Here is a 24,517-nt window from a genome sequence, read left to right as displayed (position 1 = left end):
AGTTTACATATTAATTTTGTACTTTACTTGCAGTTATAGTTACAGTTTCTAGAATTGTTCATGCATAAACATATACTGCATTTTTTTAAATATACATAGCCTTGACTTGTTTTACAAAGCCTACATTTTTACTTTTTTATTTGCGGAAAGTTAAAGAAAATAAAAAACATTTACTGTTACTTATTTTCTTTAACTTTCTGCATTATGTAGACATTTGAAGGCCATATTTTACTTTATATTATAAAAAACATTTAAAAATAATAATTTACTACAGACACCTTACGTGAAACTACATGAAAAAAAAAGAATTGATTCTGCTGATTAACTTGAATCTGTTGATTAACTTATCTTATGTAATAAAATATTCTAAATACTGTTCGATATATGTTATTGTATTTATAATATTAAAGCAATTTGCATCCCATGTAAATCGTATCCATGTATGGGGCGGTAGATACACAGATCTCCCATATAAACATTTGAATCTCTGTATGTTATTATCTTTTTTTATTTATATATATACATATATATATATATATATATATATATATATATATATATATATATATATATATATATATATATATATATATATATATATATATATATATATATATATATATATATATATATATATATATATATATATATATATATATATTACGGCTACAACAAGTATAAGAGGACAGAATAGGGATTTAATGAATTAATTTTAAAAAACTACTTTTACCAAAAAATTTTATAACCTTAAAGAATACAAAATTGGAGTATTAGTAAAACTTATACTATAGTAGTAAAACATGACAAAAACCCATAGTAATTCATCAACTCTATTTCTAGAAAAACCAGTTTGAAACCACTACTTAAAGAGTTTTTATTTTTGTATTAAGCTGATACTTTGCAGAATATTTGATAGTATTATGTATAATATGTCATCAGCAGAATACAATGCTCTGAAAATTGATAGTAGCCATATGGCTGCTGTAAATAATAAAGTTCTGGTGTCTTGACTACTTTTACTTTGATAAGAAAACATCTTGAACAGTCTCTATTTTGCACAACTCCTCATGAAAATTTTCCTGGAATCAGCAAATTTTGCAAGAATGCCATTTACATTTTTTAGGGTATGACTTTACAAATTTGGTTGTAGCAATTTTTAGTTTAGTATAAGACAATTTTTATGATGCAAAAATGTAAGCTAATCAGTTACCTGTTTGTGACCATGGAAGCTGCAATTAATGTAGTGCAGTGTCATTAAAAAGATAACAAAAATTAACCTTAAAAAAAAGTTTGTTATTTTGAATCTTCTGATATTTTGTATGTTGTCAGAAAATAATCTGCCATTTCATTTATGGTTGTTAGTAAACATTTTTTTTTTTTAAACATCTTCGTTTTCAACAAGGCTGCAAGCAACCACTAATTAGAGTTGGTAGTTACTGGAGGAGAAAAGATGAAGATAACGATTGACAGACAACTTAAAGGATTGCAAGTTATATGAATCAGGAAAGCAAGATGAAGGAAGCGAATTCCAAAAAACTGATGCTTGAGGAAAAAAACTAGATAAATAAGAATTTTTAAGGCACTTAGGAACAGTAACAGAAAAAGGATAAGACTTAATTGAATGACAAGTAACACAAGAATGAATTTTAGCAGATGGCACAAGAAACACTAGCTCTTTAGAGCAGTGCCCATTATAGTATTTGTAGAAAAGAGAAAGAGAAGCAACATTACGATAGTGTGATAATGGTTGGAGGTTGGCTGCAAGAGCAGGTCCAACTATGTTTACAATGTGTTTTTGCACCTTGTCTAAAAGAGAAAGGGTATTATTAGAAGATCCACCCCAGATATGACAACAGTATTCCATACAAGGCCGGATTTGGAATTTATAGAGATAGAGAATAGAATCCAGTCAATAGAATCCAGATAGAGAATAGAATCCAGAATAAGAAAGTGTCGAGCTCGATAAAGAGATGCAACCTTAGCAGATGCTAATTTTGCAACGGATTTGATATATGGTTTCCAAGAAAGATCGGAAGTAAGAGTTAATCCTAGAAGATGAAGGATAGATGACTCATCGAGTACATTACTATTCATAAATATAAAAAGATCTAAACTATTGCAATAACAATTGCCTGAAAAAAACTGGATTTATCATGGTAACATCATGGGATGGTTGGCCTAACTATGTCAAAGTTTTGTGAGCATTATTGGATAGATACTCTATGTAGACAAGTCAACTCAATAATTTACAATTGCAATTGGTACAAACGGGAGTGTGTTGTAAACATTAAAAATACAAATATTATTTAATTTCGTAAAGTTATGCAATACATATCATGCAATGGCGTTCATTTTTTATTATAGTAATTATAACAGTATCAAGTTGGCAATTAGTAATCTGTTTTTATTTACTGATAATTCCCAATTTTTTATATGAATAGGTTTGTTTATATTAAAAATATAGTAGCATTAGAATTGATCTAATTTAGTCAGTTGACATCAACAAAACAAAAGTTTTAATTCTCAACAGTGTTTGAAAATTTTATTAATATTTTTTCTGATTTTTTTAAGTTGAGGCCCTGAAGGTGAAACAGACTGTAGAAGATATTTAGAAAAAAGTTTTTACTAATTTATTATTGCTCTGTTCTTTAAGAACATTGAGCACTCTATTTGTAGAACACACTAACTTAACTTACATATTAAGCTCCAAGTTTATACTTGTTGAGCACTCTTAATTATATTTTACTTAACATAAACATAGAAACTAACAATTTTAATTATTCGCTAAAAAATTAATTGTCCAATAAAAATCCTTATCCCAAACAAAAAAAGTTATAAATTATTCAAAATAAACTCTCTAGTAGGCTACTTGTTCCTTCAAAAAGTGAGCTAGGGCATATTAGTAAAATTAAATTAGACAAAATAAATAATATTATTTCCAAAAAAAATTAAATTTGCAGCAGTGGAAAAATACCACTGATGTTATAAATTGGTTTTCTAAAAATAGAAAACAAAAATAAATGCACACTTATACAATTTGAGATTACCTCTCAAATTACAATTTTTACCTCTCAATTACAGCAAATTTTAGATAAAACAATAAGACTCTAAAAATTTTACACTAAAATTACAGAGGACACAGTTTGTCTTATTATTCATTGCATAAAAACTTTACTCTTTTTTTAATGAGACGCAGAACAAAAAACCATGCACAAATGCTTTGGTGTAACAATCGGAAGTCATGACAGAGCAGAAATTTGCAAATTTGTAGGCTTATATATTTTAAATTCTATACCTAAAATAATTCAATTTAATCAGTTAGACCTGTATTGCGATGATGGTTTAAAAGTAATGCAGAATAAAACAGGGCTTCAACTTGAAAAAATCAGAAAAAATGTTAAAATTTTCAAAAACATTGGCTACCAAATTGAAATCTAATTTAAAAATTGTGAATTTTCTTTATGTCACATTTAACCCCTCAGAAAATTCTTATAAACCTTATAAAAACCTAATGATTAATTATTGCATATTAATATAAATTCAAATTGCCCCCCCCCCTCAAATTCTAAAACAAGCTCCTATTTAAATTAACAATAGACTAAATCAAAACTCTTCTGATGAAAATATTTTTAACTCTGTGTGTATGAAGATGCTCTTAAAAAAAGCTGATTTAAAAATTTTGAGTTGAAATTTGCAAAAATTTTTTGCTTGAAACAAAAATTGAAAAAGAAATAAAATTTGGTTCAATCCTCAGCACAGCAAAAAATGTTTCAATAAATATTGAAACATTTTTTGCTGTGCTGAAAATCTGAATGAATTTCTAAATGCATGCATGAAAATAAATACCATTTAAAAAATTATAAAAACAAATGACCAAACTAAAATTATTAAAACTCTAAAGAATTCTTTTTCACAAATTTTTTGAAAAATAAAGTAGCCAATGTAAATTCCTGCTTGCAACATAACTACAGTTTTTATAAAATTTTAATTATAACAATTCCCAACTTCTTGTCAAAATATTTTTTTTATAACTTAAATTTTTAGATATTTTGACATTCTTCCTGATAAACCTGCTGAAGGTGAAACAGACTGTAGAAGAAATTAAGATAAGTGTTTTTACTCATATATTATTGCTCTGTTCATTAAGAACATTGAGTGCTCATTTTGTAGAATACACAATATTATAAATATATATATATATATATATATATATATATATATATATATATATATATATATATATATATATATATGTATATATATATATATATATATATATATATATATATATATATATATATATATATATATATATATATATATATATATATATATATATATAAGTTAAGTTAGTGTGTTCTACAAATATTATTTATTAAAAAACTTTCTAGTCATTATTATTGCAGTTTTTAAAAAAATAATTAAACTTTATATATATATATATATATATATATATATATATATATATATATATATATATATATATATATATATATATATATATATAATAGTGTTTTTGTTTTTTAAACATATTTTTAAAACAAGCGTGGAGTGTTGCTACATCGACTATCTTATAGCCTGTTGCTACAAGGGAATGCTGTTACATTGACTGAGAGTTTGGTTTGGGCAAGCAATCTATCAATTTATATTGATAGTTTTTATATGGTTGGCATATCTAATTTTGAATGGTGTTTCACTTATACCGATGTAGAATTTATTGACAGGAGTGTTAATGGGATCATTGGAACTTATATTAACTTGGTATACAATGTTTTTTGTAAAGCATTAGTTTGATAAAGGACAGGTATTTTTTTTAAGGTAGTTGCATTTGGTTTTAGGTGGAATTTTGTTGTTGTTTATAATGTGTTGATTGTATGCTTTTAAAATAGATTTCATGCTCGGCATATAGCTATAACTTATTTTTACCATGTTTCTGTTGAAAATTTCGTAAAGTTTGTAATTTATTGGGAAGTGTTTGTTGATTATGATTAAAAAGTTTTTACATACATTAGTGCTAATACTTTTGCTGAAAGGAGGGTTAAACCAAAAGATGTTGTGTTTATGATTCTTGATATGTGTTAAATATAATTTAAAGATTTCATGGGTATAGAATATGGTTGAATAGTATGGTCATTGAGATTTAATGTGACGCCAAGGTAATTTGTAACTTTCATGTTACACTGTATTAAAATAGTGTTTCTTTTAAATATATCAAAAAATATTTTTATTTTTTCCATTTGGGGACCACTCATGCTTTTAAAAATTGCTAAACTGTCATCACATTATAATCCGAAATCATTTGTATTATAAAGTTGTGCAATTTGAAACAAAAGGTAAATTCCCACAAGTTCATATACTTCAGCACCGTCAAATGCTCCCATGAAAACATCAAATAAACCGCTTGATTTTTTAATCCAAACTTGATAATTATTGCGTAATAATGACTTCCTTGCATGATAGATGAATGATTTATGGCTTGGGTCAATAGTTAGATGCTGCTCAGTAAAATTAGTAGCACTGTTAGAAAGTTTTTTTGTTATTGAAGGGTAAAAATCAATAATATCAAAAACAAGGAATTTATAAAGATGTTTATCACTGATGGAATTAAACCAATTTGTGGTATCTTGTGTTTTTTTCCACTGTATGAGATGAAATATGTTTACAAGTTCAGAGTTTATATTGGAAAGTATTTATTTATTAGTATTAATTATTTTTTTAAACTTTACCAATTCTGCCAATTTCATTTTTGGCAGAGTTTAAAAAACAGAGAGTTGGATTGTTTGTAAAATTTTCTTTATGATCTTTTAATTTTATAAATTAATTTAAAGATGTATTAATGTCAATTTTATTGAAAACATCGTGATTCTGTAATATCCGTTTACTTTCTTTAATTATTTTATTTTTAAATGAAAACAAAAAATATGAAATTCTATTCTCCAAAAATCAAAATCTGTTAAACAAAAAAAGTGAAATCTAATAAAAGTTCCAATGATCCTACTAACACTCTTGTCAATAAATTCTACATCGGTATAAATGAAACACCATTCAAAATTAAATATGTCAACCATATAAAACTATTTAACATTATTAAAAACAAAAATGACACTGAACTATCAAAAGAATTTTGGAAATTAAAAAATGTTAATTTAAATCCAGTTGTTAAATAGAAAATAATTAAACAGTGCAATGCTTACAACCCTAGATCGAAATTCTGCAAACTATGCATAAACAAAAAAGTATGAAATTCTATTCTCCAAAAATCAAAATCTGTTAAACAAAAAAAGTGAAATAGTATCTAAATGCAGACATCAAAACAAATATCTTCTTGCCCAATTTGACACAACTAATTAAGCAATTTTCAGGCTATTTGTCAGTCGATGTAGCAGCACTCCCTTGCGAGTCAGGCTATTTGTCAGTCGATGTAGCAGCACTCCCTTGCGAGTCAGGCTATAAGATAGTCGATGTAGCAACACTCCGCGCATGATTTACAGTAAAAAAAAAATAAAAATAAAAACATTTTATTGAAAAAATTAAAAATAAAAATATTTTATTAAAAAAAATAAAAATAAAAACATTGTTTATATTGTTAAAAACATTCAGAATGTTTTTAAAACATTCTGGTCAATTAAATTTGCGTTTTTGTGGTTTTTTTTAAAAACGATTTATTTGTAATTAAATTAATGGTTTTTACTTTCATCCAACACGCAAATGTTGGATGAAAGTCAAAAGTAATTAAAAGTGACGTATGTGTTGGTGTAAGAATCACTTTTTTCCTTCCGCTTTTCCCAAAGACAACAAACTATAGATCTATATATATATATATATATATAATATATATATATATATATATATATATATATATATATATATATATATAAATATAAACACCTATATAAGTTAAGTTAGTGTATTCTACAAATAGAGTGCTCAAAGTCTTTAAAGAACAGAGCAATAAAAAAATATATATGTATATATATTTGCATATATATATATTTATACATGTAAATTTATACATGCATACATATATATATATATATATATATATATATATATATATATATATATATATATAAATAACTATATATATATGTATATATATGTGCATACATATATACATATATATATATATATATATATATATATATATATATATATATATATATATATATATATATATATATATATATATATACATACATACATACATATATAAATTTAGTTGTGTATTCTACAAATAGATTGCTCAATGTTCTTAAAAAACAGAGCAATAAAAATGTGTATATGTTTATATATATATTTGTATATGTATATATATATATATATATATATATATATATATATATATATATATATATATATATATATATATATATATATATATATATATATATATATATATATAAGTTAAGTTAGTGTGTTCTACAAATATTAATTCAATGTTCTTAAAGAACAGAGCAATAAAAATTATATATATATATATATATATATATATATATATATATATATATATATATATATATATATATATATATATATATATATATATATATATATATATTTATATAAAAAATGAAAATATTTGACATAAAAACAGCTATATACAAAAATACATGTGAAATAATGTATATCTTTATAAAAAGACACATATACATACCTAAGAATGCCTCGGTTTTCAAAAATAGTCCAATTTGCCTGCTGAGATTCTGCAATCTTTGTAAAATCGGTGCGTTTCCTTTAAGAAAAAAAAAAGTAATTTAAAGTCCCTAAAACTAAATTAAACATTTATTAATTTACTCTATATAAAAATATAACATAATTAAACTAATAATATTTTTAAATTAAAATTAAATTAATTAAAAATAGTTCATCTTGTATAAATATATAGCATTAACTAATAAAATGATTAACATTGAATCTTATTAAAAACCATAATATAATATTAAAAAAATGCTTACTTAAAATAAAGTGCCAGATCAGTAGATAATATAGCATCTTCAAGAATTTTAATAGCCAATTTGTAGTCATTAGGATTTAGTGAGTCAAAGATCTGTGTACCCTTATGAATTAAAATATTCATTTTTAATACATTTTTAAAAAGGGATTTTTAAAGAAGATGTTCTTGGATAACTATTTTGGATATTATAAAACAAGTACAGTAATCACCAGATACAATAATTAGATAATTTACATCTGTGGTAAGAATCATGATAGAATGATTAAAATGATGCCTCTCCATAGTAGAAGTACCATACAGAGCAGCTATAGGTGATTGAGTCCTTAAAAAAAATAAAAAATTGTACAGTAAAATTAGCAATGTTTCTCTAATTTGTTATTTTCTAATTAAAATATTTACTTTAGTTGGAAGTTGTTATTTGTTCCACGATGATCTAAATCATGACATAAACAAGCAACAAGAAGTACAAAGGATTCTAAATCAGTAAACCAGGAAAACATTTGACCTATCTGAAGGAAAGGTTATATATTGAAAAAAAAATCATAAATAAAGAAATAAAAAAATAGTTAAACAACAGAAAAAACTATTTACACTTAAAATAGTAAACATGGTCTGTGTAACATTAAAAGCATGCCTCCAATTATGATATGTAACACGACGATAGTTTTTCTTCACAGTTAAAACAAATTTGCACATGGTCTAAAAGGTTAAATTTTGAAAATAAAAGATAAAAGATATAGAGCTTTTATAATTATTAAATAACAGTTACTTATAAAAAATCATTTTACAGCGGAGTACACTTTGCAAAACATTAGGAAAGGGAGATGGATAAAATTAATCCTGAAAAACATCAGTAGAAATTTTAATTAGCAATGCAACTGCCCCTCTCCTTCAAAAGTGTTCACCTCTGGTTGCTTACTGTGTAAGGTATATTGAAAGTGCTCAAAAAATTTTTTTCTAGAAATATTCTCATCGTCATTAGACATGTTTCTCTATCTGTCATTGTAAGATCGTCAAATGCAAATGAATTAAAACTAAAACTTTCAGCAGCAGGAACTTCCAAGATCTAGATAAAAATTTAGCTTATATTATAAATAAATGTATGTACCTGTACATATAAATACATATATAATAATATTAGTAATAACAATAATAATAGTAATAACAGTACCAATAACAACAAATAAGTGTGTGCTGTTTGTGTGCATATATATATATATATATATATATATATATATATATATATATATATTTATATATATATATATATATATATATATATATATAAATATATACACACATGCATATTTATATGTTTCTGCGTCTATGGTTAAATAAATCAGTTGATAAATGTATACACATATATGACCACATATTAATATAATAATAGACTCCTGACAAAACTTGTATCATTACCAAGTGCGATTAAATGAAAGTCACATTCGGTTTATAGAATGGTGTAAATGTAGGCCATGTGTGGCAATTGTATTTATAACACTTAGGTGGCAGCTACATATGGCCCACATATGGCTATAATAACTATATTATCCATTAAATCAAGTGTGGCTACCATATGCAGTGCACATCTTCTTGTCCAGTTTATAGTAGTAATACTAAATGTTTTAAATTTTTCTCTACATCTGTTGTGTATCTTAAATAATGCATTACTTCTTTATCTCATTATTTTCTTGTATAAATATATGCATTTACATATATATATATATATATATATATATATATATATATATATATATATATATATATATATATATATATATATATACACACATGCATATTTATATGTTTCTGCGTCTATGGTTAAATAAATCAGTTGATAAATGTATACACATATATGACCACATATATGATCTCTATAATATATACTACTAAATATTAAAAATAGTATATGTATGTTATATCCTATTTTATATGTCCCTCACTTCACTTATTGCTTGAAGTTTGTATATTATGATAGCTAATGCCTTTCCAAAACATAAATCTCTGGCTATTTCTGTATGTAAACAATGCATATATCCAAACAATAAAATTAATTGAAGAATGTGCAATATCTTTTACTTAGAAATGAAAACAAATATTTTATTAAATTCATATTTTTTTTCAAACTTTACTTTTATTCTTTTCTGCTTTGAAGGTTTTAATAAAAGTTTTTATTATGTAAAAATGAACAATTAAGTGCAAACAAAGATAATATTACACATCAATAATAATACAAATCATTACCTTCAAAAAAGCTGCAGGAAAATATTTTTTGCAAAATCGTTTGCTTTAACATACTATTATTTAAAAACTAAGTAAATTCTTAGCAAATACTTTTATGGAAATATATGAGCAGCATCTTAAGTTTTCAAAATGAAACTTTAATTCAAACCGCTGTACAGGCAAAGAAAAAAAAGAAAGACAAAATTAAATAATTTTATGCCATAAAAGTATCATTCATATGTAGATTGTACTTGCATGAACCCAATCGCATCTTTAATATTATGTACTGAAGTCCCTGCAGATGGATATTTCAGTATAATGTCATGATTGAGATAGTGATTATACTGAAATGATTGTGATTTGTGACTGGATTGGTTAAAATAGAGTAGTACTTTAATACACAAAATAGTTGTTACTAAATTAGGCTACTTTAAATTAGTCTGATTAGATCTTTAAATTAGTCTACTTGACTACAATATTATCAATGACTTCATGCAAAAAAAAAAAACTCACAGCAAACTCTTCTACACCTTCTATAGGCTCAGCAGCATGGTATTGGAGAATCTATTTTAAAAAACCATAAAACAACTTAAAAAAATTTAAAAAACCATAAAATAATCTAAAAAAAAATTATAAACTCAAATAATGTAGAAATTTAGTACGTTATATAAATCACATACTCTAAAAGAAAAACACTAGAATAAATTATACTAACTTGAAAAAAAATTTAATATTTAAATTTATTTTTTAAATGTAAGATTTATTTTTTAAATGTAATTATAAACAGAAATTAAATCTGATAAGTTAAATTTAATGCAAGTTGTTATTAATTCAAACAAATATATCACAATATAATTTAACTTAAAAAGTTGATTCAAAGATTTTTTTTTAATTATTTCTTTAATACATGACTGTAGTTATTTTTTAAATTAAGTAATGTGAATAATGCATAAACTAAATTATTGAGTTTTAAAAGTGGATTCAAACAGTTCTTTTTACTTTTATTTCATTTTACTTCATACTTTTACTTCATTTCTTTGATCACTTCACTTCTTGACTGTATTTTATATACTGATTTATAATACCCTTAAATAAAACAACATTGGATACCAAAAAAGATCTTGGAATTACCATGTTCTCAAATCTTAAATGGAAAATTCAACAAATCGTACATCAAATGCTTATTCAATGCTTAAAATGTATAACAATTTAAGCATTGAATAAGCAATTTAGAGTCTCACCAATTTCTACACCAAAAAAATGTTTAAGATACTATATGTAACATATAAGACCCCATCTTGAACTTGCAATAGATGCATGATGCCCATAATTTAAGAATAATATTGATGCACTCTAAAAGGTTTAACATTACGCCATTAAAAAACTCAAATTCGAAAACTAAGTTTTAAAACAAGAATTAAAATAGTTAGAATTGAAAAAAAAGACAAAAGAGGTAATATATAACAAATCCACAAATTATCAAAAAAAATTAAATAATATTGAACTAAATAAAAATATTTTTCCTCCATACCAGCTTAACACACAGAAGGATAATATCAAAATTTGAAGAAAAATTAAAAAAAAATGCAACCTTGATCATTAACTTTTAACAAATAGTCTCACCAATGTGGAATAAAATACCAGTGAAAGCGAAAACTTAAACCTATTTGAATATTGCATTGATAAATGCAATATGATTTGTAACTTATATTTTATTTCTTAGAAAAATTTAACAAGGTACATGCTGTCCAAATGAAACTAATTACTATTAATTTCACTAAACTAGTTTTATTAATCAATGCACATTAGTACATTGAACTCACTACACTAGTTTCCATCCTACTAAAGCTTTCTATTATACTATTATATTAATACAAAATATAAACAATAATATCCAATCAAATAAAATTAAAAAAAAAACAAAATTATTTATTCTAATTACATAGTTATAGAGATTGTACTTTTGTGTCAACTTTTAATAAAAATTACTTCTATAGTTCAAGAAATGTTCCTTTCAGTTATATTCTAAATTGAGGTTTGCTCTAAATTTTTTCGTTAAGTTAATATAAATTGCAAACATTTTGTAATGGATAGACAAATTTATTTACTTTATATCAGAACACTTATAGGTTTTTGAGGCAGTCATGTTTGGGTTTTACTTTGGCTAGCAATGCATGTTTGCTTTAGGTTATCGAAAATTCGAATTCCAAGGTTTTACTTAAATGTGATTGATTCAAGTTGAATTCTGTTGAGATTGCCATTTGATTTACGATTGTTAATAAATAATAGAGATTTGGAACAAATTTGTATAGATTGATATGTTTATATTTGCTTTAGTTCAGTAGTGTTGAAAACACTGAGAACTTTTGTATTATCAACACAAATGTTTCTGCTAGTAGTTTTTTTGGGTAAATAATTAATAAATAATAGTGTAAGACCTAAAACTAAGCCTTGAGGAAGGATGGGCCATTATAGATTTTTTCCCATTCCAATGTCACATTTAAGAAGAGAATGTTGTTTTGGATTATTTAAAAAAAACACTTTAATCTACTTTAGAATATAACTTTCAACTCAACATAATTCAATTTTTTGCAGCAGTTAATGAGAGGAACTTTGTCAAACTATCAATTTAAATTCAACTAACTATAACAATTTAAATTCAAAAAACTATAAATAATTATAAACAGAAATTAAATCTGATAAGTTAAATTTAATGCAAGTTGTTATTAATTCAAACAAATATATCACAATATAATTTAACTTAACTTAACATAATGCTACTAATTTAACTTGATAAATATTATTAAAATATCTTTTTACCTCAGTATTGACTTTCTGTCTGGCAATTAACATTGTTGCTTTCTCATACATTTGCGTATTATGAATACCAAGACCACAAAATATTACAAACCCCTAAATAAAAATTTTCAAGCTTAATAATGTAAATTTATGACAAGAAACTATCTTTAAAACATTTAATTATAACAATATTGACAAGACATTTTTCTAAAAAAGTATATAAAAGTATACTTATAAATATAAAAATTCTTTAGAATAAAATATTCTTTTGATTTATATATAAAAAATTAAAAATTCAAATAAACAACTTTTTATTTTAATTTAATTTTTTTTAATTTTTTACTTTTAATATTTTATTAATTTTGAGATATTACACTTAAAAAGGTTGTCACAAAATCACAAAAGTTATCTTGCATAAAAAGTAATGAATCTACCTATTATAGATATTCATAAAAAACTTTTGTATATGTTTTACACATTATCATACAGAAGTAAATAAGGTTCTAAAACAATTTTTAAAATATGAAAGAAGACTGTATCATAATATTAACACAGTTAAGATCATTGTGATCTAATTATCTAAATGTGATCTGATTATCTAAAATGTTGTAGACAAAGTTAAATATGTTGCAGGTAGTTTAGTAAACTAAACCAATCCCATAAATGTACATCTTTGTTAAATTTTAGTAACTCATTTAGTTACCCAAGGTTGAAGCATTGAAATATGTTTTCATTTTACATTCGACGTTGTTTAAAACAACAAGCACTAAATATTTTTCAAGTGACAAGTTTCTAAGTTCTGCGTTTCCAAAACCAAACTTCAATTTTTTCAGCAATAATCAGCTGATAGTAGAGATTATCCTGGTCATATTTAAAAAATATCGAAAAAAATTTTTCCTAAAATATCCTGAATCAATAATGAAAAAATTTTTAAATATAAGAAATTTTTAAATACAAGAAATATCTGGAAAATTCCAAAAATAAAAATGCATTTTAGATTGATTAGATTGATAATAATTAGAACACCAAATGTATGTTCTAAAAGATACATAGGTCCATACAAAGATGGATATTGAAAGCATGACCATAAATAAATTAAAAGTATATCACCACAAAAACAATTACAAAATTATAAAGAAAAAAATAGTTGTTGCTTTTATAATAAATTTGTCAAAAGAGTTTACTTCATTTTTAAAAGTTTAAACATTTTTTTGCGTTCAGAGCTTCTGTGGTCATTTTATTTCATATCAGCAACTTGGAAAGAAAAACCAATTTAATATAAATATGAACTCGGGTGTAGCTTTTGTTTTCAATTACAAAGAAAATAGATTGTCTGTACAAACCAGTTTGTGAAAAACTTTAAAACATGTTACTAAGTCACTTTTAAGGTGCCAAACTTTAAGTCATTCTAAACCAAGCAACTATAGTCAATTATGATTAGACAAATTTCTAAGGTTCCTAATTTTCTTAGTAAATTTTTGTTGGACGCTTTCAACTGATTTGGTGTGGTGACAAAACTAAAGAACAATATTCTAAAATTGTTCTTATATAAGCAGTGAAAGCTCTATCTAAGAAACTGGCTCTTTTAAAAAAAAATTTCAAATAAATTTTTATAAAAGAGCTAGTTTAAGTTTTTTAGAATAAAATGCATGCACATTACTATGATTGATTGAAAATGAGTTTTCTCAAAGACAACTTAACTAATTGTAATGATTTTCTTTTAATAATGATGCTTACATAATTAATTTTTATTTCAATAAAAATAAAATATAGCCTTAACTTTACAATGTGCAAGTAACTTAATTTTTTATAAAGTACCCGCCATCATCTCCACAATTTTACTTTATGCCACATTTTTTGTAGCATTAATTCATAAATCTCGGAAATTTTATAAACTATTTTCACATTTGCCTCCTTTCCTCAATATTCCCTTCACAATAGCCCAGTAATATTCGATAACTCGCTTCTTAGGATAGTTTGGTGGATTAGCATCCTTTGGAACAAAATTGACTCTTTTTTTCTTATACTAAATATTTTTTTCTTATGAACTACTTTTTTGGAATAGGAGATCGATGCCAGATCTGGCCAAAACAAGGTTAATTATTTGTGCTCTTTAATTAGAGGAAGAAGTCGATTATTTGTGCTTTTTAATTAGAGGAAGAAGTTGTTTTTTCAAGCATTCACTTACATATAGATCTGGTGTCAAAGATTGATTTGTTATGAAAGGAGAGCTTTTGCTGCAAATTGCCTGCCATACATGGAACTCGAAAGTGATTTTCTTACTCAAATGTACTTAAATTTGTCAGAAGCTTTATAACGCTTTGACTGATAATGGTATTGATTACCAGGAAGCATCGAGTGATCTTTTTTACAGTAAGTTTTGTCTTCTAAAATGCATAAATTTTTTTTTGTAATTAATTTTTAGCTAATCCGATTGCCTTGATTTCTCCATCAAATGACCTTTTTGGTATTTTTTTTCTTGTAATATTCTTTCAGATTTTCTTTTTTGAATACTCTTTAAACGAAAACTTTATTGCATTTAAACTTTATGCTAAATCTTGTCGACTATTAATTTTTCCTTCTTTTTGGAAATAAATCTTGATTTTCCACCATTTCCCGATTTTATTTTACAGTTTTGTTTTCCTTTATAACATTTTATAATAATTTCAACGTTGATTTTAGAACTTTAAATGATTTTGAAATCATAGAATATGAGAACGTTGGATTTTCTGTGTAAAATTTAAAATTTTTTTTTTGATTTTCTGACTCTTTACTCAACATTGCAAAAATTAATGAGGAGTAAACAAAACTACATTTACACACAAGAAAACTAATTATGTTAGCACCATTATAAAAAAAAATTATAATAATTGATTAACTGGTTTTTGAAAACACTCAATTTAAAATCGTCCAAATTTCAACTGATCATGGTGATAAGTCAAAATAATAAATGCATATATAAACCAAGTGTTATAGCTGCAGTCACAACGGACTGCACACACATTGACTTTTAAATATGGACAGGCGCTGTAAAGTATACATACATCAACTGAGGGTTTAAGTTTTGGCAAGCCATTTTTTTAAAAAAGTATTTCAATACTTAAATAGCGTTTATAAATTGATATAATTTATATAAAAAATATATATAAAATTAAACTAGGTTTTTAGGTGAAAAAGCCAAAACAATTAATAACAAATATAGTAAAAAAATTAGTTGTATGCACGTACAAACGATGTGTAACTTAAAAAAATATGATGTAGAGCAATTGATGAACAATACCTTAAATCTTTTAATTACTTAATGACAAAAAAGAATTTTCAACTTGTATTTCCAGAAAACTGTTTCAATATCTGGAACAAATCAACTTTGAAAGAAATATATAGAATTCTGGAAATTTCCAGAAAAAGGTAATCCCTGGCTGACAACTATATAATATGAAGTTTTTTCATTGATAATCAGCTAACATCTTTATAAAATAAGGTTTTTTAAATAATATTTTTAGACAAATTTCCTTCTCGTGAGAGGTAGCAAAGTAATTCCAGTAAATTTTTATTTTGCATTTGTTTTTAAGCAACATAATCAAAAGAAAATGTATAGTAATTTTAGGTAGGATCTATAGACCAGGATCATTAGGCTAGGATCATTAGACCAGGCTTGTAAATACTTTACAGCTACTTCATTAAGGGTAGATATTAGTAGATCAATAAAAAAATTACTGAATTTTTGATTGGTTTAAACAATCAGAATAATTTTAGATTTTATAAGAATCACAATATTAGGTAACTAATATCATCATAATAAATTCAATTAAAATAGTTGACATTTTTTATGATTTTTATAACTCTTATATCGTTTTACTTTTATAAAAAAATGTAAAAAAAATTTGGGTAGCATTTTATAAATATCACTATGTAAAAGCAGTTTTTAGTTCTGATGAAAAGAACACACGCATACATATTGTGTTCCTGAAGCACCAACAATAATACACCATTTTGGTCACAATTGGCAAAATTTCTTAGTTCTTGGTTTTGAAAGTAACAGTTTCTTTAAATTACATAAAAGCAAAAGTTTTTGTATCTGAGCATTTCTCATTTTTATTTGGCATTATACAGCTTTGTTCAAAATCTTTGTAAAAATACTTTATCAGTTAAACTGTTACACCAGGAAGAGTTTTTCCTAACTTAGAATAATGCATGGCTAAAATACTTTTTTCTTGTGATATTGTCTACATACATTTTAAACTAATTTTTTAATCAAAGTTTTACTATTCTGCTTCGACAGGATAGTTGGACAAATTTTTTCCAGGTATATGATTTTTAATTGTCTAATACTTTCTAACTTACAGAAAGGCTTTACCAACAGTTAATGGCTCCATTGGCTAAGTTATTTAAGGACTCGAAGAAAGAGTCTAGCTCCATTCCCACATTAAATAAAGTTTTAAATCAACAAACACAATGCGCATTCTGTACCACAATTCCAATCTTAATGGCACTCATGCCATCTTAAGAATACTTTTAAATATGTCTAGGCAATTTATTATTTATTTATCTGTTCAAATTTCAAATTTTTCCAAATTTTCTTGGTATTTAAACCTCCTATAGGTTTTATTAAGAAAAGGATTTTCTGAAAATTTTAACTCAATATCTTTGAGTATTCTAAATAACACAGGTTAAAATTTGTAGGTGATGTACAAAAGTTTAAATGTTTGGTGATGTACAAAAAACAAAAGATTAGTTTTATTAATGATGGCTCCATAACTTACCCACAAATAAAATAAACAATATTTATACTTAATATGTAAGCTAAGAACATATTTTTGGGCTGAATAAGTGCGAATTTCATAAATGCAAACTGGAATAAGTGCGAATCAGTATAAGTACAAACTGGCATAAGTGCGCCTAAAGAATTTGCAAACATTGGCATAAGTGCAAACAGTCATAAGTGCGACCTGGCATAAGTGCGAAGCAGTTACAAAAACTGGCATAAATAAAAATTGGCATAAGTGTGCCAAATAAATTTGAAAACATTGGCATGCACAGTGGGCCAGAATGGCCAATTTTGAGACAAAATTAATAACTAATTTAATAGTAGTGCTAGATTCACTATTTTTGGCATGAGTACCAATATAAGGTTTGAGCTTCTTATGAAGGCATTATTTTTTATTTAGTTGCTATGGATACCTAACTTTTGCATAGCAACAACTTACTTTTTGTAGTTGAAGAATTGTTATATGTGCTATATACACTAAATTTGGCATGAGCACAAGAGTAGGATCTGCGCCTCTTATTAAGATGGTATTTTTTATTTGGTTACTATGGATACCTAATTTTATCATAGTAACAACCTACTTTTTGTAGTTGCAGATTTGTTATGTGTGCTATATACACTAAATTTGGCATGAGCACCAGTGCAAGATCTGCGCCTCTTATTGAGGTGTTATTTTTTATTTGGTTGCTATGGATACCTAATTATTGCATAGCAACAACCTACTTTTCGTAGTTGCAGACTTGTTATGTGTGCTAATCATACTAAGTTTGCCACGAGCACCAGTGCAAGGTCTGCACTTCTTATGAAGGAGTTATTATTTATTTTGGTTGCTATGGACCTATTTTGGTGTAGCATTAACCTACTTGTGTCATATATATTAAATTTGGTAGGAGCACTAATACGAGGTATGCATTTTATATTATGATATTAAGTTTGGTTGCTATGGATACCTTATTATGCATAGCAACAAGCTTTTTATAGTGACAATCAGTTTTATACAAATTCTTGACTTATTTACTGCAAATTATTTAAAAAATGGGATTTTTAATGCTCTGGTGTTCCAAATAAATGTATGTGGGAACTTTTTAATTTATCTTAATTATAGAATACTGACAGTTTTAATTTGCAATGCATAAATTTGAATTTCAATAATAATCAAAGCAAGAAACCAAAATTTGGCATGTAAAAATCCATAAGAACATCTAAACACTGTTTAACAATTGCAGAACACCTTCTAGCAAAACCTTCTTCTTAGTACTAACTATTGTTCTTAGTGAAGAAATGACTGGAACCCTAAAGCAAAATAATCGCATAAATAAATCTTCATTACATTTGGTACTGTCACACTTATGTGTGAAATGATCACAATACTTTTTAAAATCTTTATTCCGGGCCTCTATAGTTTCTTCACTTAAGAGCCCAATTGGTAAGGTCATGTAATCAACAACACTGGGAGCATGAATTAACATTTTGTGAATGCTCTGCGGAATATAGTACCATGGATAGCACTCCACGTAAAACCTAGCTGTATGTGTACAGTATTCCCTGAATAAATCTGAATCAAGCTCAAAACCACATGAAATACAAGTCAGAACAACATGGAGTATTTTTATAAGTTCAAAATTAAGTCCTGTTATTTCAGAAAAGAATTGTTCATTCTAAAAGGCTCTTCTGGAGGTGTTGCTATCATTAGATGTTCCTGAGCCGCTAGCCTTAGGTCTATCGACAATCAGTCCCGTTTTCTCTTGAAAAGCAAGTTGAATTTTTTTCTTTTGCACTTCAATTTGTTGCTTGTCAGCTGGTAATTTTGAAGACCATTTTTTGATTGGCAATTTATAAGCAACGTAGATTAAGCATTCAAATGTTTGTATCCATGCATGTAAAATCGAAATCCCATATTGTTACCCATTTTGAGTGTGCAACTTTAGTAACACCTGTAAATACAAAAAGGTGCGTGTATTTATATATAAATATATATATATATATATACATTATATATATATATATATATATATATATATATATATATATATATATATATATATATATATATATATTACATATTCATTTAACAATGTTTTATCAATAAAGACTCATCAGAAATGCATCATTTCTGATGAGTCTTTATTAATGAAACACAGTGTTAAATGAAAAACTTTTATTAAGTGATTTCTACATATATATATATATATATATATATATATATATATATATATATATATATATATACATATATATATATATATATTCATATGTATATATGCGCATAAGGGTGTGCCTGTGTACAAAATATTTTCTATATACCTTGTCAATATCATTTATTTCTTTAGGACTAACACCACATAGAGGTCAGCACTGTGATGAGTCTGTTACATCTGATAATGCAGCATGGGCTTTGCCATCAATCATAGTTATTACAATTTTATGGTCAACATCAATAGACTTACCATTATGTAGGATATAGTTTGTTTTAGATAGCTGTATGATCCCATTTTTTAATGTCAATTCCTCACTACGAAGAAGGTCTGAAGTTTCCTCTACAAATTTAAATCGCAAAGGTACAAAGTACAAAGTAGATGATGGTTTAGAATTTCTCCAAAGAATAATCTTTTTATCATTATCTATTTATCAATAGATAAGAGCTCTATAGGCACAAGCATGTAATAAACAGAGACTCCTCACTCTTCAGATTCCTAGTACACTCATCATCATTACATGTTTGTTTATAAATAATATGCTCACTTGAGCCATCAAAACCAGCTTTGTATATTAGAGTAAGTCGATTACACTAATTTGCATTTAAAACACCGGTCTTTGTCTCCAAAAACCTTGTTGTAGCGTGATCCAGTAGATCTTGAAGTGGAACACTAGCAGAATAGTCAGTTACCCTAATGTTTTTAGGATAGCATTGATCTTTTGCCACTCTAACATTATTATATGCTGGGTAGAGATTGCATTCCTTTTCATCAGCTTTGTTTTTCATAAGTTGATAAGATGCCTTTGTCAAATTACAATCTAAAATAAGGGCCAAAGCTTTATCAGTAGACATGCAAGATGGGGATATAGTATCCACTAACAATTTTTCTGCTAGTTTGGCTTTTTTAGGCTCATTATTTTTTCCAAATTTGACTTTAGTTGCAAATAATAGTTGGTTAGCTGAGTATTGATCCATGTCAGCAACTTTTCTATACTTAGATCTCAAAGAGGACTCATCAAAATTTAAAGTAGGTCTACCAAGAGAAGTAGTAACAATTGTTGGAGTAGCAGGTGGAACATATGCAAAAGGTATAAAGTCAGAATCCAACCATTTTGCATATTTTTTCTCAAATGCTGCAGCTTTGCAGTTAACATCATTCCAACGAGACTTCATGTTCTTTAGGAATGCAATTAATTTGTTTCTTATAATTTCAGAATCATTTAAGTCTAACTTGACAACTAATTGATCATAAATTGCTGGATCTTGTATAGACATATTATTGGATCTAATGCAGTTGTATATATAATGGTACTTCATTGTTATATTACTACTTATTCTACAAATGGAAAAGTCATATATATATATATATATATATATATATATATATATATATATATATATAAATATATATATATATGTATACTTATATGTAATATATATATATATATATATATATATATATATATATATATATATATATATATATATATATATATATATTGACCGCCTAAAATATTGTTCAGGGTGACAACTTAAAATTAAAAGTGAATTAAAATTTTAGTGAAGGTGCATTTTTTGATTAACAATCCTTATGTTTTTATGTAAATCAATATGTTACGTTCAATGAATAGTAGTTTTTTATACAAAAATTGAATAAAAATAATTTTGACTTTTGGCACACCATGGCCCATTGTGGCATAGTGCAAATTGGCATAAGTGTGAACTGTCATAAGTGCAAAGCAGTTACAAACATTGGTGTAACTACGAACTGGCTATATATACAAATTGGCATAAGTGTGCCAAATAAAATTGCATATATTAACATAAGTGCAAATTGGCATTTTGCAATTATGTCGATTTGCACTTACACCAGTTTGCACTTATGTTAATGTTTCAAATGCTTTGAAATAATTTCAATGATTCACACTTATGACAGTTGGCACTTATGCCAAGTCACAATTATGCCAATGTTTGCACATTCTTTTGGCACACTTATACCAGTTTACACTTATGCCAGTTCACAGTTTCATCCTAATAGATGAAGAAGGGGTGTGAGGCTGGTCAATAGATAGAATCTGTCTACCCAAGATGAGTATTTTTATAGAGACACCATCTCTAGCCTTTACTCAACCAAAAGCCCCAAACTTATAAGATACTTATGAAAGAACTAAATTTCTCCAAATATTTGCTTATCCAAGGGCCCTAGACAGTTGTTATGTCACTGCTACTTATAAGGCTAGAACAGGCATTCAACCTTAAACTTATTGATTGAACTGTTAATCTTACACAAAGCTTCATCAATGAAAACTCTTCAGAAAATCCTTTTCGGAAGAATCTTTATTGACAATGTATATATAGTTAGTTAAATAATTATACCTCAAATAAAGCTTCATCATTTTCATCAAAAGAATAAGACCCTATTTTATTTAATAACTGAGCAACACCTACAGAAAAAAAAACTTAATTAATTTTGTTAAAAATATAAATGTATAGATAAACACTAACAAGTTTGATGCTTACCAATCACTTCATGATGGTTATTATATATTGGACAACAAAGCATGCATCTTGGTTTAAATGAAGAATTATCTAAATTCTAAACAACAAAGCATGCATCTTGGTTTAAATGAAGAATTATCTAAACTCTAAACAACAAAGCATGCATCTTGGTTTAAATAAAGAATTATTTAAACTCTAAACAACAAAGCATGCATCTTTGTTTAAATAAAGAATTATTTAAACTCTAAACAACAAAGCATGCATCTTGGTTTAAATGAAGAGTTATCTAAACTCTAAACATTTTTAAAGAATAACAAATATAAGAATTTAATTTTTATTGTTTGAATTTGAATTTAAATAACTCTGAAATAAGTGTCATTTATGACACACATTCCAAAATCCGAAAATTATAGGAAATAAACAAAAAAGGGAAAAACAATGAATGTATTTTTTTTTTAATTAAACAACATTTAAGCAGTATTGAAGTGTGCTCATATGGATGCTTGAGGGACTGATCTTAGTTATAAATACCATTGTTAAAACTTGAAGATTTTTGAATTAAACAAAAAAATATTATGTAAATTTACTGATTGAGGACATTACTGCATTCTTTTCCATTGGTAAGTTAAATGTTTATCAAATAATCTTTTTGAATTTTGAAATGCTCCAAAAAGATATAATTATCTTTTCAAAAATTGTAAATTAAAGATAAAAAAAAATGTAGAGAACTCAGATAATCACTAAAACTTACATCTTTTCCTGGAATATCACTTTTTGAAAAGTTATCAATGTTCATGCACTAGTATAAATAAGAAAAAAAAAGCTCAAATTTCTATTTTAACAAAGACATGTTTTTTTGCACAAAAAAAAATAAATAAATTAAAAAAAAATTCTTTTTAATGTTTTCAAAGTAAAAAGAAAAAACTTATATCATTATAAATACCTTGCCATTTTTTGCAACCAGCATGGCAAACCCTACGTAAACCTTTTTTTCATTTGAACTAATAAAAAGTTAATAAAAAAGTTTTTAACTAACAAAAAAGCAGTTAGCAACAAAAATATCATTGTTATTAAAAAAAAAAATACCTTGCTTCAGCAACATCTTGCCAATATTCTTTGCTTCTAAATAAATAAAGCATTAAAAAATTGAATAAAAAGAATTCAAACAAGAACAATTAAAAGAACATTTTTTTATTTTCTAAATTATTCAAAAAATTATAAAAAATTCACAAGTATTTGTTTTAACATTTGTTTTTTTACAAAAAATTCTCTTTTTGTGAAAGTTGAATCAAAAATAAAATATTTCAGTTCATACACATTACATGTGTCTACAAACTGATATTTGGATATAACAAAGTAAGACTATTAAATAATTAGGGTAAACAATCATTAGCCTTCGGATTTAGGGTTGGCATTTAGCAATGCCAACCTGACAGTGTCTGAGGTCGGCATTTTTTTGCTGACCTAGTTTTTATGTTATTGTGGTGGTAGTAATAATAATGCTTTTTTATGAAATATATCTATATGATGAAAATGCTTTTTTATGAATTATTTATATAGAGACCTCAATAAGTTTTTTTATTATTTTCTTTCCAGTTTTATAAAAGTCTCAATACTATTTGGCATAGATCTACACTGTTTATTGTATTTAATTTATGACGAAAAAACAAACATTTTGTTTAAATTTTAAACAAGTTAAGATAAAAATGGAATTAAAAATTCTAAATAAAATAATTATAATAAAAAACAGCAAAACAAATGTTATATTTTAATTCTAAATAAAATAATTTAAAAAAAAAACAACCAAAATGCCAATGTTTTACTTTAATTCTAAATAAAATAATACAAAAAAAAAAACAATTTAAATTCCTAATTAAATGGTGAAATGTTGTTAGATAACTAGTATTCTTTAATTTACAAAATGGCTGATCTGACTTTTTTGATCTGACTTAAACTGTCAAATGGTTGGCAAGTTCATATAGTCATGTATCAGTTCACTTATTTGCTGTAAAATTAGGTTTGAATCTACAGACTGTTCTCTAATGTGCTTTCGTTGAACAACATTTTACAGAATTGTCTT

The 24,517-nt window shown here is 25.6% G+C and overlaps 1 protein-coding gene across 1 annotated transcript in view; it reads right to left on the bottom strand.

The window, feature by feature from the left end:
- Positions 1-24,517, bottom strand: part of LOC100198279 (cGMP-specific 3',5'-cyclic phosphodiesterase) — a 55,418-nt gene that overhangs the window by 5,597 nt on the left and 25,304 nt on the right. Inside the window, exons 7-19 of the mRNA XM_065793510.1 lie at positions 23,524-23,559; positions 23,381-23,438; positions 23,189-23,236; positions 22,459-22,534; positions 22,315-22,382; positions 12,995-13,087; positions 10,688-10,738; positions 8,874-9,020; positions 8,546-8,653; positions 8,354-8,463; positions 8,189-8,276; positions 7,956-8,056; positions 7,655-7,732 (exon numbers count right to left, since the gene is read on the bottom strand). Coding sequence (XP_065649582.1) covers positions 7,655-7,732; positions 7,956-8,056; positions 8,189-8,276; positions 8,354-8,463; positions 8,546-8,653; positions 8,874-9,020; positions 10,688-10,738; positions 12,995-13,087; positions 22,315-22,382; positions 22,459-22,534; positions 23,189-23,236; positions 23,381-23,438; positions 23,524-23,559 — 1,062 coding nt within the window. The remainder of the gene's footprint in view (positions 1-7,654; positions 7,733-7,955; positions 8,057-8,188; positions 8,277-8,353; positions 8,464-8,545; positions 8,654-8,873; positions 9,021-10,687; positions 10,739-12,994; positions 13,088-22,314; positions 22,383-22,458; positions 22,535-23,188; positions 23,237-23,380; positions 23,439-23,523; positions 23,560-24,517) is intronic.

Source organism: Hydra vulgaris, chromosome 03 (assembly GCF_038396675.1).
Source record: "Hydra vulgaris chromosome 03, alternate assembly HydraT2T_AEP".
NCBI lineage: Eukaryota > Metazoa > Cnidaria > Hydrozoa > Anthoathecata > Hydridae > Hydra > Hydra vulgaris.
This window is presented reverse-complemented; position numbering and strand designations above follow the sequence as displayed.